Source organism: Anolis sagrei, chromosome X (assembly GCF_037176765.1).
Source record: "Anolis sagrei isolate rAnoSag1 chromosome X, rAnoSag1.mat, whole genome shotgun sequence".
Classification (NCBI taxonomy): Eukaryota; Metazoa; Chordata; class Lepidosauria; order Squamata; family Dactyloidae; genus Anolis; species Anolis sagrei.
Genome location: NC_090034.1, coordinates 90600063 through 90617135, shown reverse-complemented (window position 1 = coordinate 90617135; position 17073 = coordinate 90600063). Strand labels below are relative to the sequence as shown.

Here is a 17073-nt window from a genome sequence, read left to right as displayed (position 1 = left end):
CCCTCCCCCCTTTCCAACTTCTCCCAGTGGTCTCGTCCACCACAAAGCCGCCCCTCACTCTCCTTCCGCCAACTTCGAAACGCCGCTCTGAACTCTGCAAGCGGCTCAGGTGCAGCGCCTCGCCCAAGAGTGGAAACTACCAACTCCCAAAAGAAGGGGGGGGGGGGAGACAGAAACCAAAACACTTTCGGACTTCTCTTTAGCAAACCGGGAGGACAACAGCCTCCACCTAATGGAGATGGTTTCCACCTCCCTCCTCCTTGGAATGTAGTGGGAAGTCGGAATGCGCCAAGTTCCTTGAGGAAAAGGGGGAAGGGCAAGGAGAAACTTTGTGACCCCTGCTTTGCATTGCCTCCTTCCCCGCCCTCCCCTCCTTCCTTCCGAAAGTGGACTCGCCCAGGTGCTGTTTAGCAGGGCATTGGGTCAAAGGGTTGGTGTTGGGAAACGGCGGTTGGTGGAAGGGCTGAGCTCATCAGCAGCTGTATTATCGAAGGCTTTCGTTGCTGGAATCACTAGGTTCTTGTGGGTTTTTTCGGGCTATAGAGCCATGTTCTAGAGGCATTTCTCCTGCATCTATGGCAAGCATCCTCAGAGGTTGTGAGGTCTGTTGGAATTAGGACAATGGGTTTATATATCTGTGGAATGGCTGGGGTGGGGTAAAGAGCTCTTCTCTGCTGGAGCTAGGTGGGAATGTTTCAACTGACCACCTTCATTAGCATTTGAAGGCCTGCCTGAGCCTGGGAAAATCTCTTGCTGGGAGGTGTTAATCTGTGCCTGGTTGTTTCCTCTCTGTTGTTTTGCTGTTGTAATTTTAGAGTTTTTTAGTACTGGTAGCCAGATTTTGTTCATTTTCATGGTCTCTTCCTTTCTGTTGAAATTGTCCACATGCTTGTGGATTTCAATGGCTTCTCTGTGTAGTCTGACATGGTGGTTGTGCGAGTGGTCCAGCATTTCTGTGTTCTCAAATAATATGCTGTGTCCAGGCTGGTTCATCAGGTGCTCTGCTATGGCTGACTTCTCTGGTCAGATAGATACCTACATAAAAACTCCAACCATCACCCAAGTCAAAAAAGAAGCACCATCAAAGCCTTGGCAGACCGTGCAAAAAGAATCTGCGAACCCCACCTCCTCCAAGATGAACTGAACCACCTCAACTGGGCTCTCCAGGCCAATGGAGACTCCACCTCAGACATCAGAAGAGCTGCAAGACCAAGAACAAGCCACGAGAGTAAAGATGAAGATCCACCCAGAGGAAAAGTGTTCCTGCCATACATCAAGGGAACCATTGACCACATAGGGAAGCTGATGAGGAAACACAACATACAAACAATCTACAAACCCACCAAGAAAATCCAACAAATGCTACGTTCAGCAAAGGACAAGAGGGATCCTCTCACCTCTGCAGGAGTCTACCGTATACCATGCAGCTGTGGACAAGTCTACATAGGGACCACCAAACACAGCAATGCCCAGACACAAATCAAGGAACATGAAAGGCACTGCAGACTACTTCAACCAGAGAAGTCAGCCATAGCAGAGCACCTGATGAACCAGCCTGGACACAGCATATTATTTGAGAACACAGAAATGCTGGACCACACCAACAACCACCATGTCAGACTACACAGAGAAGCCATTGAAATCCACAAGCATGTGGACAATTTCAACAGAAAGGAAGAGACCATGAAAATGAACAAAATCTGGCTACCAGTATTAAAAAACTCTAAAATTACAACAGCAAAACAACAGAGAGGAAACAACCAGGCACAGATTAACACCTCCCAGCAAGAGATTTTCCCAGGCTCAGGCAGGCCTTCAAATGCTAATGAAGGTGATCAGCTGAAACATTCACACCTAACTGCAGCAGGGAAGAGCTCCTTGCCCCACCCCAGCCATTCCACAGATATATAAACCCATTGTCCTAATTCCAACAGACCTCACTACCTCTGAGGATGCTTGCCATAGATGCAGGCGAAACGTCAGGAGAAATGCCTCTAGAACATGGCTCTATAGCCCGAAAAAACCCACAAGAACCTAATCATCAGCAGCTCTTTGAGCCAAGCCTAGAGCCCTGGCGGTTCAAGTGGTGTTGAGGTCAAACCCGGAACTCCCTGCCTTCAAGCTGAATCTGACCAGCATCAGGGAGTTCCTCAGTTCTCCTTTGCCCCGCTTGAGCCAAACTGCATGGCCACAGCAGCAGCTGCAACTCAGAAGCCTTCTTATTACTTCGCTTTCTTCACCCTTCTAACATTGTAACTAATCCCCCCCAATAAAAGTATCAATTAATTGTAACCTTTTCCCTCTCGTGTCCTTTTATTGCCTTGTAACCTCTCTCTACATAAACCTTTCACCTCCCGGGCTACAGACGGCTGCTGGCCCGCCCGGGATGCGATTTTCATGTCCCAGGGAAGCTGAAACTGCATTCTGTTAAACCGCAGATACGGAAACCCATTGGGTATCCGCAAGTCAACAGATCACTTCGAAATTGGTGTCATTCTTCTCCTGGGAGAATTCTAAGACTAACGGCTATCTAGGTTTCATCCCACTAACCCCTCCATCATGGGAAGAACTCTTTTTGTTTCTCAAACCTTGACCTGGAGCCCAGCTGTTTCTCTGAAGACACTGCCTCATTGCCACCATTTTGTGGATGCCCAGGGAACCTGCTGATATTGGGAAACTGTCGCGGTCACCCCATAGGATCCCCAAGATGTTGGCGGGCCGCCTTGGTCCTTGGTGAGGAGGGATCTGTAGTTCTCTCCATGGATCTTGATCTCCAATGCTGGCAGTTGCCTCATAAGAACTCTATGGACTCTGGGACACCTTTTCCAACTTGCCTCCCCTGGATTTTACAACTTTTATCAACTTTCTTCAACTTTGGTGAGACTTTATTTGGGAAAAGTTAGAGAAAAATTGGGGATGCTTCGCTTGTCTCGCCAGGGTTCCGGACTCTCCTTGTTGGGTCTGATTGGTCTTTGCCTCCTGGCAGACCCCCAAATTCTTGCTCGATATCAGTGTTGATCCACATTAATTCCACAGCATAGATGAACCCAGAGTCACTGGGTTGTAAATTTTCTGAGCTATGTTCCAGAAGCATTCTCTCCTGATATTTCTCCCACATCTCTGGCAGGCATCCTCAGAGGTTGTGAGGTTTGTTGGAAACTAGGAAATTTGGGTTTATATATCTGTGGAATGTCCAGGGTGGGAGAAAGAACTCTTGTCTATTGGTGGTAAGTGTGAATGTTTCAACTGGCCACCTTGGTTAACATTTAATGGTCTGGCAGCTTCAAGGTGTGGCTTCCTTCTGCCTTTGTTGAGAGGTGATGATTAGCTGTCCCTGATTCTTTCTTGTCTGGAGTTCCCCTGTTTTTGAATGTCGTTCTTTATTTAATGTCATGATTTTGGAGAGGTCTTTAAAAGAGTTTTTTAACCCAGAGTCAGTGCTCAAGGTATAAGTGTAAAGGAAAACAATGCAAAACCTCATGTAAACAGTAACGATTATATGAAACTTATGTATATGTATATATATTATATATATATATATATATATATATATATATATATCAGGCCTGGGCAAACTTTGGCCCTCTGTGTTTTGGACTTCAGCTCCTGCAATTCCTGGTCTCCTGGCCCTTCCTTTTCCTCCTCAACCACTTAAGTCCTCACAAGCCCTATGAGGAGTGGCTTGTGAGGTGGTCTTTGGCGACCCTTCTGACACCCCCTCGCAACCCCTCAGTGGTCCCAACTCCCAGGTTGAGAAATGCTGTCTTAAGGCCATCCAGTCCAACTCTCTTCACCAGGGTAAGAAAGAATAATCAACACCCTCCTGACAAAGAGCCATCTAGCCATAAATGTCAGTGTTGATGTGGAGATTGTCTGGTTTGCCTACTCTGGAACATGCAAAATATGATTGTTCTTCTTTAGGCTTCCCTTTCAAATCTATGATACTATATCTGTCATATACATATATGTGTTTGTGTTTGATTCATATATATAGATAGATATGAATCAAACACAAACACATATATGTATATGACAGATATAGTATCATAGATTTGAAAGGGAAGCCTAAAGAAGAACAATCATATTTTGCATGTTCCAGAGTAGGCAAACCAGACAATCTCCACATCAACACTGACAAAGAAACAACAAGAAATACTGTTTACCCACAAGCATTAAGAAATGACATATATTAGAAACCAACATTTTTAAATTTATTTTCCAGATCATCAGACCGGGCCACAGCAACGAGACACCTTTTTTCCCATGATAATAGCAACTAACAGGTGTGAATTCCCCATCTTAGTGGTAGATTTATATCACTCCCTGTTGTCCCACCCCGTTTGTAACTATGAGTTGTTTGTAAGTCAGATGTTTGTAAATTGGGGACTGCCTGTATAAGCCTGGGTTTGGTGATATGCATAGTTAACTTCTCCCATATCTTTTTTTATTTATTGTTTTATATATATTTGGCTGGACTTACACTTTAAAATGTACCTGTTCTGACTTACAAAGAAATTCAACTTATTTATTTATTTAAAACGTTTATATTCTGCCCTTTCTCACCCCGAAGGGAACTCAGGGCCAGCATATATACGGCAATTATTCAATGCCAGGACAAGAAATGATATAAGTATGCATGAACATTAAAAACATTTACCAAAATATTAAAATACACAATTTAAAACCGTCATTGGTCATCTGTGTCAAATCTAAATTGGCCTGGTAAAGTTTCCTATCGCTGCCTTATAGCCTTGTCCCGGAAGCTTGGTCCCACAGCCAAGTTTTTACCATCCTTCTGAAGAACAGGAGGGAGGGGGCTGATCTGATCTTACCAGGAAGGGAGTTCCATAGCCAGGGGGCAATCACTGAGAAGGCCCTGTCTCTCATCCCCACCAATCGCACCTGTGACAAAGGCAGGACGGAAAGCAGGGCCTCCCTGGAGGACCTTAATCTCCGCGATGGTTCATAGGGGGAGATGCGTTCGGATAGGCAAATTGGGCCGGGGCTGTTTAGGGCTTTATAGGCCCAAGCCAGCACTTTGAATTGTGCCCGGTAGCAAACTGGCAGCCAGTGGAGCTGGAGTAACATGGGAGTTGTGTGCTCCCTGTATGTCGCCCCAGTTATTAACCTGGCTGCCTCTCGTTGGACTATTTGAAGCTTCCAAGCAGTCTTCAAAGGCAACCCCATGTAGAGCTTGTTGCAGTAGTCTATTCTGGATGTAACGAGAGTGCAGACCACTGTGGCCAAGTCTGACTTCCCAAGATATGGGCGTAGCTGGCACACAAGTTTTAATTTTGCAAAAGCTCCCTTGGCCACCGCTGTAACCTGGGATTCCAAGCTCAGTGATGAGTCCAGGAGAACTCTCAAGCTGCGAACTTGTGCCTTCACTTAAGAACAAGCCTACAGAAATATATTTTAGGTAACTTGGGGACTGCCTATAATAGTAATGACCCCACAATTATGAAACTGGCCTCAAACCAATTAAACAAAACACAGCCCAGGACTGTTGCTAAGAATTTTGCTGCCCATTATGACATCATCCTTTTTCCCACCTCCATTATGATGTTGCCTGAGGTCTGCCTGAATTTGCCTTTTGAATCTATGTTGTAGGTCAGTACCTAGCTGACCATGTCCTTTTGGCCATCCTTTGTGGCTCTCTTCTTGGGCCTGACTTTGGCTATTACTGAAGGTACCTTGTATGGCGGTCACTCCCTGGGATCACCCTGCCTTCCAGGTCAGCCTTGCACGCTAGCCTTTATCTCCGACAACCCAGTGATGCTGCGCTGTCCTCATGGATACTTCAGTGCCCACGTCTCTTGGCAATATCTCGATCCACAGTGGATAAACAGGCAGCCTGCTACCTTTTTGCATGCAGGGATCGCTCCCTTGCTTAGCCACGGCAAGTTGCGGAGGTTGCGGTCCAAATCTCGACTAGTTGCCAACAACCTGTATATACCAAGACCCCATGTAAAGGACTCTGGATTGTATACCTGTCGGGAAGGCGATGCTACCATTGCTTATTATGAGGTAGATTTCCAGGATGCTGGGCACCTCCAAGTCTCGCACGCTGGCCTTGGGGAGACAACTCTGGAAAATGCTACAGCAGAGCTAGAAGATGGGACCCTGGCTGAGCTGTTCACCGCATGGAGTCCTTGGCAAGCTTGTGATCACTGTGGTCATTCTGGAGAAAGGAAGCGGGTGGGCTTTTGTTACGTCCGCATGACAAAAAAGGACGGTCAGGAAGAAAAGCCACTGCCATGTGGGATGGTCAGGAGGAAGCACCCACTGTTGCCACAACGGGGACCAGAACTGAGAGTGGAAACCTGCCACGTTCCCTGTGACGCAGCGCACACGCTTTCCTTAAATGATTCCAGCGCTGTGTCAAGTATGCTCTATAGCACTTACCATCTCCGACCCAACACGACTGCCTTCCTGCACTGCCCAGCATCATCCATTTACAGGTACAATTCTTCAACTAGAATCAGTCTTATCCAGCCCCTATGTGGACAAATGTGTCTTCAATAGTCACATCAGGCATTTGCTGAAAGGGCCAAGCAAGAAAACCAGGTTTTAAAAAGTAACTTCCTTGCATATTTGACAGCTCTACAGAAAATAGCATTTTAACAGGTACAACTTTTCTGGATAGTCCTGGACAAGAGGCAAGTGAAAAGCGGGGAGTGGGGGCAGGGGACAGTTCCACCTTGTCTCCTGTGTTATGCTAATAATATAATACAATACAATATAATATAATATATTGTATATACATATAATATTTATAATATTATGATGTAATACAATATAATACTAATAATATGATATTATAATTGTATATTTTATATTACATATAATATTACAATATAATAATTATTTTTTGTCGTGTCAGGAGTAGCTTGAGAAACTGTAAGTCGCTTCTGGTGTGAGAGAATTGGCCGTCTGCAAGGACGTTGCCCAGGGGATGCCTGGATGTTTTGATGTTTTATCATCCTTGTGGAAGGCTTCTCTCATGTCCCCACATGAGGAGCTGGGATTGATAGATGGAGCTCATCCATGCTCTCCCCACTGAAGCCCCCAGTGGCGCAATGGGTTAAACCCCTGTGCCGGCAAGACTGAAGACCGACAGGTCACAGGTTCGACAATATAATGATATAGTACAATATAGTAATGTATAATACTGATATTGTACTATGCTAATAATATAATATATTGTGTGTGTGTGTGTGTGTGTGTGTGTGTGTGTGTGTGTGTGTATGTATGTATGTATCTTGTAAGCCGCTCTGAGTTCCCTTCGGGGTGAGAAGACTCCATTCTTCTTACCAGGGCCCCCATCCCGCAGTCAACAAATTTTGAATGCGTCCACCTGAGGGTGGGTGACCGGGACAGATTAGGGATTCTGTTAGTGTACCGTCCACCTCGCTGCACTACAGACTCCCTGACTGAGCTAGCGGGGGTGATCTCGGACCTGGCATTGGAGTCCCAGCGGCTGCTTGTGCTGGGGGACTTCAATGTCCACGCCGAGACCACCCTATCGGGAGCGGCTCAGGACTTCATGTCTACCATGGCAACCATGGGGCTGTCCCAACAGGTATCTGGCCCCACCCACAGTGCTGGACATACATTGGACTTGGTTTTCTGCCAGGGATGGGAGGAAGGTGGCGGTGTTGAGGAGTTATCCATCTCTCCGTTGCCATGGACCGACCACCACCTGGTCAGCTTTAGATTAACTGCACCCCCTAACCTCTGCAGAGGTGGAGGACCCATTAAGTTGGTCCGCCCCAGGAGGCTTATGGATCCGGATGGATTCCTGACGGCTCTTGGGGAATTTCCCGCCGCCTCGGTTGGTGATCCTGTTGATGCCCTGGTCGCTCTCTGGAATGGGGAGATGACTAGGGCAATAAACACGATCGCTCCAGAACGTCCCCTCTCAAGTAGCCGAGCTAAACCAGCTCCTTGGTTCACTGAGGAGCTGGCAGCGTTGAAGCGAAAGAAGAGGGAACTAGAGAGCGTGTGGCGTTCGAATCCGAGCGAGCCAAATCGAACACGGTTTATGTCCTTTTTAAGGGCATATGCCGCGGCAATAAAAGCCGCAAAGAAGACCTTCTTTGCGGCCACTATTGCGTCTGCAAAGAACCGTCCGGCCGAACTGTTCCGAGTTGTCAGAGGCCTGTTAAAACCCACCATTCAGGATGGGTGCCCTGATGACTCGGCAGCTCGCTGTGAAGCCTTTGCTCAGTTCTTTGCAGACAAAGTCGCTTTGATCCGCTCTGGTCTGGACACCATATTAACGGCAGTCTCTGAGGATGTAACACGAGCATCTGCTTGTCCGGTTTTGATGGATTCATTTCAATTGGTTCAATCCGAGGATGTGGACAAGGTGCTTGGAGGAATGAGAGCTACCACATGCATCCTAGACCCCTGCCCATCCTGGCTTCTGAAGGAGGCCAGAGGGGGATTGGCCGAGTGGGTGAAGGTGGTGGTTAATGCCTCCCTTCGGGAAGGCATATTTCCAGCCAGCTTAAAGCAAGCTGTAATAAAACCGCTGTTGAAGAAACCATCACTGGACCCCACTCAATTCGTCAACTTCCGGCCTGTTTCCAATCTCCCCTTTTTGGGCAAAGTCCTGGAACGTGTGGTGGCCTCACAACTCCAGGCATTCTTGGTAGACACGGATTATCTGGATCCGGCACAGTCTGGCTTCAGGCCGGGGCATGGTACTGAGACAGCCTTGGTCGCCTTAGTGGATGATCTGCGCCGGGAGCTCGACAGGGGGAGTGTGTCCCTGTTGGTGCTTCTGGACCTCTCAGCGGCCTTCGATACTGTCGACCACGGTATCCTTCTGAGACGCCTCGCGGGAATGGGTCTTGGAGGAACTGTTTTACAGTGGCTCCGCTCATTCCTCGAGGGTCGGTCTCAGAAGGTGTTACTGGGAGACTCCTGTTCAACCCCACAACCTTTGTCTTGTGGGGTTCCTCAGGGCTCAATATTGTCTCCCATGTTGTTTAACATCTACATGAAGCCGCTGGGTGAGATCATCCGGAGTTTCGGAGTGCGATGTCATCTGTATGCGGATGATGTCCAACTCTGTCACTCCTTTCCACCTGCTACTAAGGAGGCTGTCGAGGTCCTGAACCGGTGCTTGGCCGCTGTGACGGTCTGGATGGGGGCGAACAAATTGAAATTGAATCCAGACAAGACAGAGGTACTCCTGGTCAGTCGCAAGGCCGAACAGGGTATAGGGTTACAGCCTGTGTTGGATGGGGTCGCACTCCCCCTGAAGACGCAGGTTCGCAGTTTGGGTGTGATCCTGGACTCATCGCTGAGCCTGGAGCCCCAGGTTTCGGCGGTGACCAGGGGAGCATTCGCACAGTTAAAACTCGTGCGCCAACTGCGCCCGTACCTTGGGAAGTCTGACTTGGCCACGGTAGTCCACGCTCTGGTTACATCCCGTTTGGACTACTGCAACGCTCTCTACGTGGGGTTGCCTTTGAAGACGGCCCGGAAGCTCCAACTAGTCCAACGTTCGGCAGCAATGATACTAACGGGAGCGGAGCGCAGGGAGCATACAACTCCTCTGCTGCACCAGCTCCACTGGCTGCCGATCTGCTACCGGGCTCAATTCAAAGTGCTGGCGTTGGCCTTTAAAGCCCTAAACGGTTCTGGCCCAACCTACCTATCCGAACGTATCTCGGCCTATCAGCCCGCCAGGACCCTAAGATCTTCTGGGGAGGCCCTGCTCTCTATCCCGCCTGCTTCACAGGTGCGGCTGGCGGGTACGAGAGACAGGGCCTTTTCTGTGGTGGCCCCGCGGCTATGGAACGCCCTGCCCTTGGAGGTAAGATCAGCCCCTTCATTGATGATATTCCGAAGAAGATTGAAGACCTGGATGTTTAGGCAGGCATTTGGTTAACCCAATGCAACGAATGGTAACTGACTAAAGGACTGGCAATATGGATGATGAACTGGATCACGTTTTTAGTTAAGAGTCGAACTGGATTGGTATTGATGTATGAATTGTGTTTTTATGTTTTTTATGTTTTTTATGCTTTTAACTTTTTTACTGTTGATTGTTATATTATGTTGTAAACCGCGTTGAGTCGCCGGCTAGGCTGAGAAACGGCGGTATATAAATATAGCAAATAAATAAAATAAATAAATAAATAAATAAAATATAAATGACGTAGATAAATAAATAAGTGCTGAAATTCCCTTTTCAGTGTAATTTAGCCCCCGGTGGCACAGTGGCTTAAACCGCTGAGCTGCTGAACTTGCTGACCGAAATGTTTATTTATTTACTGTATTTATATACCGCCTTTATCAGCCCGAAGGCGACTCAAGGCGGTTTACAGTCAGCACAATTTGATGCCTCCAGGTTTGAATCCAGGGAGCGGGGTAAGCTCCCGCTGTTAGGCCCAGCTTGTGCCAACCTAGCAGTTCGAAAACATGCAAATATGAGTAGATCAATAGGTACCACTCTGGCAGGAAGGTAACAGCTCTCTATGCAGCCACATGACTTAGGAGGTGTCTACGGACAATGCCGGCTCTTCGGCTTAGAAATGGAGATGAGCACCAACTCCTAGAGTCGGACACAACTGGACTTAATGTCAGGGAAAAACCTTTACCTAACCTATGTAATTTATTCAAACATCAGACCTCATAGGTTTTGGACTCTTCTGCTCATCAGTCAATCCATTAAAATATATTGTTTCTGCTATTATACCCCATCATGTTATAGCCCAACAATATGAGAGGCCATAAACCAGCCCACAGCTTAAAAGATTTGAGGATGCTGGGAAAGGTCCTTCCTCGGCAGCCTGGTATGTTTGCTCCTGTGGCAACTCATATCTTAGCTTGCCCGTTCCATGCTGGGAAAGGCAACAGAAACCCTGACCCTTTAACTCACTTTGCTAACTTAGAGTGCATGACTAAGGAACAAAAACCAGAAAAGTTGTACCTCCTGGAAGAGGAAGCAGTTCCATCTAGAATTAATCCTCTATCATACTACCAATGCCTTTTCATCATGTCATATTTAGCTTGCAAACTTCAGAGTAAGGAACTGTTCTTTTACATGCAAAACATCCTGTAATACAGTCACCATTTGCAGTGATAGCATAATAAGGAAATGGAGGAGCTGGATGCTTGAGATCGTATTAGTTCAGAAGCAAAGTTTGGGCTTTTATATACAGTGTTCCGTCTTCCAGGAGCTTGGTTTGCATATTTTAATTGCATAAAATAGCATCCCTTTGCATTTTCCCCCAGGGTTGCTACAGTCTCAGCAGCACCCTGAAAGTTAAACATTAGCAGAGGCTGGAAGCCAGCCTGCAAGCCTTTTGCTGTTATTGGTTTAAAAAGGTATCCCTTTGGTCCAGAGACCGCCCTTTTTCCTGGGGATGAGATCTCCATTTTGGAGAAGCTCTCCTGCCTTCTTTAGTATAGAAAATGCCTCATATGTGCTGGTGGCCAAGCTAGGCAGCTCGGACAGGCCATTGTGAGTACGGTTACCCTCTGGCCTTTGAAACCGGTGCTGAGCTCTGATAGAGAAAGACCTGCTCTTTCTAAAGGATAGCAGCTCAGCGCTGGGGCAGGGAATATCTCAGGATTTTCCTGCCATTGGGAGAGGCTCCATTACTTCATCTCCAAAACTAACCTTGAGCTTAGATAGGGGAAGACCTGCATTTTCTAAAAGATAGCATCTCAGGGTTAGGGTAAAAGATCCCAGGATTTTTCTGCCATTGGGGAAAGTTAACTCAGCAGCTAAAGAAAAGGGGAAGGAAAGAACATCTATATGATTTCACAAGTTGACTATTTGTGTTTGTAACTTCATCAAGCTGTGCCAAGTCTGTCAAGGACTTTGAGAAATAAATGTTTTGTTTGATGTTCAAATCTGGACTGGCCTCAGTTGCTGGGAATTTTGAGCTTCTAAGTAAGGCACCCGCAGTTCACCCGGATAAAGAGAGAAGCACATCTTAGTTTTAACTTTATAGTGTCTGGGTGTGACGGCACATACAGGAAGTCCCCAAATTATGAACAAGATAGTTTCTCTAGGTTTGTTCTCAAACTGAATATCTATGAAAGTCGTAATAGGCAAATTTTTAAAGTAAGTAGTCATACGTCTATTTTTTAATGCTTTGGATACCACAGAAAAAGGTTGACACACCTGTAATGTTTTTGTAATCTGTGCCCCTGTTTAGAAGATTTCATCTCACTTTCTGTCCCTGTCATAATTGGACTTCGAAAAAATTGAAGCTTGATCTCTCACTTAACATCGAAAAAACCCAAAGTTCTCTACCAGACGGGCACAAACCAACCTCTCCGCAATTCCAGCAATGCTTTCCTTTAAGCATGGAAGATTCATGTATGTGTATTTTCAGAAGCCCAAGTTAGTTAATGATTTATAAGGCAAATGAAACTTTACCCTCTGGATCTTTGGCACAAATCTAAGCTGGTGCTTAAAGCAAGGCTCTCAAAAATACACTAGTAGCTAGCAGTCTCTGTGGTGGACCTGGAAATAGTTGAAGGAGCAAGACGTGGTATTGGAAGAAAGCGAGAGGCAACTATGAGAAATGATTGCTACTTTCAGAATCAGAATCAGATCACCACCCTCCAGTGTATAAGAAATCCAGTTATCCAAATCTGCTCATAGGAAATAGGACATAGGAATTTTTTTTTCTCACTATAATTTATGGATTCTGAAAATATTGCAGGTGGTTCTTACTTCCTATATTGCTTTCTATAATATGGACGGCTCAGGTGGTAGATTCTGAGTAAAAGAAAGGGAACAACAAAGTTTCAGAGAAAAGGAGAGAGGATAGTGGGTTGTTGTAGGTTTTTGGGGGCTATTCTCTCCTGACGTTTCGCCTGCATCTATGGCAAGCATCCTCAGAGGCAGTGAGGTTTGTTGGAACTAGGAAAAAGGGTTTATATATCTGTGGAATGACCAGGGTGGGACAAAGGACTCTTGTCTGCTGGAGCTAGGTGTGAATGGTTCAGGTGGTGCAATACCAGCTAAATAGTATAATTTCTCCAGTGGTGAGAGGCATAGACATCCTGTAGTAATGCAGCATGTCTCATTAAGAGCCACATCCAGTGTTTTAATGTGGTGAGATGTGTTCCACACTGGGCATGCATACTCAACAGCAGGGTAGCAGAACGTAAGGGCAACTATTGCTCTTAATCTTAGGTATCTAACTTTATTTATATATTTTTTTGCATTGACAATGGATCTGGACCAAACTTGGCACACATCCCCACCATGGCCAACTTTAACTTCTGATGTAGTTTTGGAGCAATTACTGATCATGATGGGTCTTGCATGTCCTTATCTGATTTTTAATGGGACCATTCATAAAATCCAAAAACAAAAATGACTACTTCTGAGAAATAGCATTACAAATTACTTAACCAGTACATTGCCAGGCACCTAAGCTAGCGTCATATAAAGTGCATTGATTCTTTCTTTTCTTCAGCCCTGTCTACTGGCAAGAAGGTGATACATCGCTGACTCACCTTGAACTTCTCCAGAAGAACAGTTCACACAGCCTGGACAAAGCCACAGGTGGTGGGATCCTACGTGTCTCCTTCCAGAATGGCTCCCACGGTGCTCTCTACCAGTGTTATGTCAATAGGCACCTAGTAGGCAAGTTTTGGGTTGCCTCCCATGGTGCTATGCTATCTCGCATGGAACTGCCTGAGTCGTATTCTCTCGCTGTATCATTGATATTAGGCTTTGCAATGTTTCTTGTTTTCCTGGTGTTCCTCAGTGTCATTCAATCCTGCAGGAAGAAACCAGCAATCGCTGTGGTCTAGGAGGAGCACATTATGCTTTATGAATACCCCAAGGAACATGACATGGTTTGCTGGCCAATAAAGATATTAACTATTATTACATTGACACTTTCCAAAAGAATCACTCTTGGTCTTGCAGCTACATGAGAAAAGGGATGGGCTTGTCTTTAAGTCAATATTAATTCTCTAGGGCAGGAGTTCTCAAAGTATTCTCCGCGGAGCCCTTGGGGCTCCGCAAAGCACATTGATGGGGCTTCATGGTGCCCCTCTCTCACTCCAAACTTCCCCTCCTCTTTCCTGCTCATCACCTCATTCACACTGCCTTCCTTGCCCCAAAAGCCTTTTTTTCCTTGCCTTCCCCACAGTCCAGATCCTTTGCCCCTTACCTTCCTTGCTTCCAAAACCCTATTTCCCTCCCACTGCGCGGGAGGTGCTTTAATTGTGCTTTTCCTGCATGGCAGAAGGATGGTGGACTGGATGGCTACAGGTGGATTCCCAGGCAAGGAAAATTAAACCTGATTTAAGAAGCCCGCTTTTCCAGTATTTAGCACAGCAGTGGTAGCTATAAACAAACCTCCTGCTTCAAATCGCCATACATACAATTGCATGTAAATCCATCCATTTAAGAGTAGGTATTAGGGGTGTGCAATTTTTCATTCATTGTCATAAGTCGTATCAAATTCATTAAATTCGTATTTACGGCACAATAACCAACACGCAAGCGTGGCCCATGCAAAACACTTAAGAATCTAAACTTACCTAATACATTTTTGTTTTAATTTTGTAAATCTTGGAAGCCTCCAAAAGTCTGTTTCACTTTAAGCACAAGGAAGCAAAGCAAAGCCAAAAGAGCTATCTGCGGTCTGGATCTCACTATCAGCGAATTGCTCTAAATTGCTCAATTTTATTACTATCGTTATTAATACAAATACTGGATGGCCATCTGTTGGGAGTGCTTTGATTGTGCTTTTCATGCATGGCAGAATAAAGGGGGTCAGGCTGGATGGCCACAGGGGTCATTCACTGAAATACTGTTAACTTTATGTTGGTGAAAATTGTTCTTCACTTTAAATATTGTATTGTTCTTTCTTTTCTTTTTCTTTTCTTTTCTTTTGAACTGTGTGAATTGCTTCACACAAACACTCTCCATCTATCTGCCACTGCTCTGCCCTGGCCCATGCCTGATATACTGTATACTGTAAAGGTTTTCCCTAGACATGAACTCTAGTCGTGCCCAACTCTGGTCGGTGGCGCTCATCTCCATTTCTAAGCCGAAGAGCCAGTGTTGTCTGTAGACACCTCCAAGGTCATGTGGCCGGCATGACTGCATGGAGTGCTGTTACCTTCCCGCCGGAGTAGTACCTATTGATCTACTCACATTTGCATGTTTTCAAACTGGGGCTAAAAGCAGGAGCTCACCCTGCTCTCCAGATCTGAACCATCAACATTCCAGTCAGCAAGTTCAGCAGCTCAGTGGTTTAACCCAATGCACCACCAGGGACTCCATATATATGTCTATGTATTTGTATATGTATATACACACATATACACATATACAAACACACATTATAGATACACACACATGTACACATATGTGTACACACACACATTATATATATTATATATATTATGTAATATATAAACATTTCTTGAGACTCCATGATAAACTTTTGCTTCAAAAAGGGTTCCGCGGTTGAAAAGGCTTGAGAACCCCTGATCTAGAGAATGCATATGAAAAAAGACCAGATTATCCATGAGATTAAACATTTTTTTAAAGAAATGTGCTTAATTCCACCAGAAAAGGGTCACCATGTCTGCCCCATTTGACATCAGATTCCTAATCTCGGTGGCTGAGGCAAACTTTCCCCAACACAGTTACTATATATCCAAACAGAAGATTAAAGGTAAATGTTTGCAAATGTTTGCAACAAGATAAACAAGATAAACAGTGCTGGAAATGAACGGGATATATAGTTGACCCTTTGTATCCACAGCTGGAAAATATTTTTTTAGAAATCCATAAAGCAAACCTTCACTTTGCCATTATATATATAAGGGACATGTTGTTACTATCTCATGGTATATAATGGGACTTGAGCATCTGCTGATTTTTGTATCCATAAGGTCCTGGAACCAAGCCCCAACAGGTACCAAGAATCTACTAGACATCATATTTATAAACTTGGTGTGCTACCCTTTTCTCCTCAAAGGTAGCAATTGGGGGGGGGGGGGGTTTCAGATCAATCTATAGCTCAATCTACAGAAATATGACTTCTCGTGATACATCTCCTTGAGTTTTGCCCATTGCTATTGCCATCACATCCATCGATTCCATTCTTTTTACAGTTTGTGTATAGCAGCGTTTTTGATCTGCAGTAGGGATCTTTCAAAGTTTTTTTAAAAAAATGTAATCTATTGAACTGGCATCACAGTCTAAAGCAGTGTTTCTCAACTTTCCTAATGCTGTGACCCCTTCATACAGTTCCTCAGGTTGTGGTGACCCCCATTCACAACATTATTTTCATTGTTACTTCACAGCTGTAAGTTTGCTACTGTTATGAATTGTAATGTAAATATCTGATATACAGGATGTATTTTCATTCACTGGACAAAATTTGGCACAAATACCCAATATGCCCAAATTTGAATACTGGCTTGGTTGGGAGCAGATTAATTTTGTCATTTGGGAGTTGTAGTTGCTGAGGTTTATAGTTAACCTACAATCAAAGAGCATTCTGAACTCCACCAACGATGGGATTGAATCACACTTGACACACAGATCTCCCATGACCAACAGAAAATACTGGAAGGGTTTGGTGGGCATTGACCTTGAGTTTGGAGTTGTAGTTCACCTACTGTTAGAAAGCACTTTGGACTCAAACAATGATGGATCTGGACCAAACTTGGCATGAATACACAATATCCCCAAATGTGAACACTGGTGGAGTTTGGGGAAAATAGACCTTGACATTTGAAATTGTAGTTGCTGGGATTTATAGTTCACCTACAATCAAAGAGCATTCTGAACTCCACCAATGATAGATTTGGGCCAAACTTCTTGACTGAATCCCCATGAGCAACAGAAAATACTGTCTGCATTCAGATTTCTAAATTTGCAGGTTATTGATTTAGTTATGTTTTCTCAAGGAATCTTTAGGTTTGCCAGTGCGGTTCTATGGAAGTTGTGCTAGAGGACCTAGAAATTCCTAGAGAGGTGTTTTGTCAAGTAAAAAAATGTATTTTTTTATAAAATGTGGTTTGTCACAGAAGTCCTATGCCTTCATTTGTACTGTA

The 17073-nt window shown here is 45.1% G+C and overlaps 1 protein-coding gene across 2 annotated transcripts; it reads left to right on the top strand.

Annotated features, from left to right (window-relative positions):
* The first annotated feature begins 5586 nt into the window (after window positions 1–5586).
* On the top strand, window positions 5587–13870 carry LOC137097910 (protein FAM187B-like). Of its 2 annotated transcripts, none has more exons than XM_067473374.1 (2): window positions 5587–6461; window positions 13461–13870. In XM_067473374.1, exons 1-2 carry the CDS (start codon window positions 5629–5631, stop codon window positions 13798–13800), a joined length of 1173 nt encoding a protein of 390 aa, XP_067329475.1. In that variant the 5' UTR covers window positions 5587–5628; the 3' UTR covers window positions 13801–13870. The 2 variants fall into 2 exon arrangements, 1 of the variants encoding a protein (XP_067329475.1); XR_010910510.1 differs by lacking the exon at window positions 5587–6461 and adding an exon at window positions 12486–12544 and having other exon boundaries at window positions 13461–13548.
* Window positions 13871–17073: the final 3203 nt, after the last annotated feature.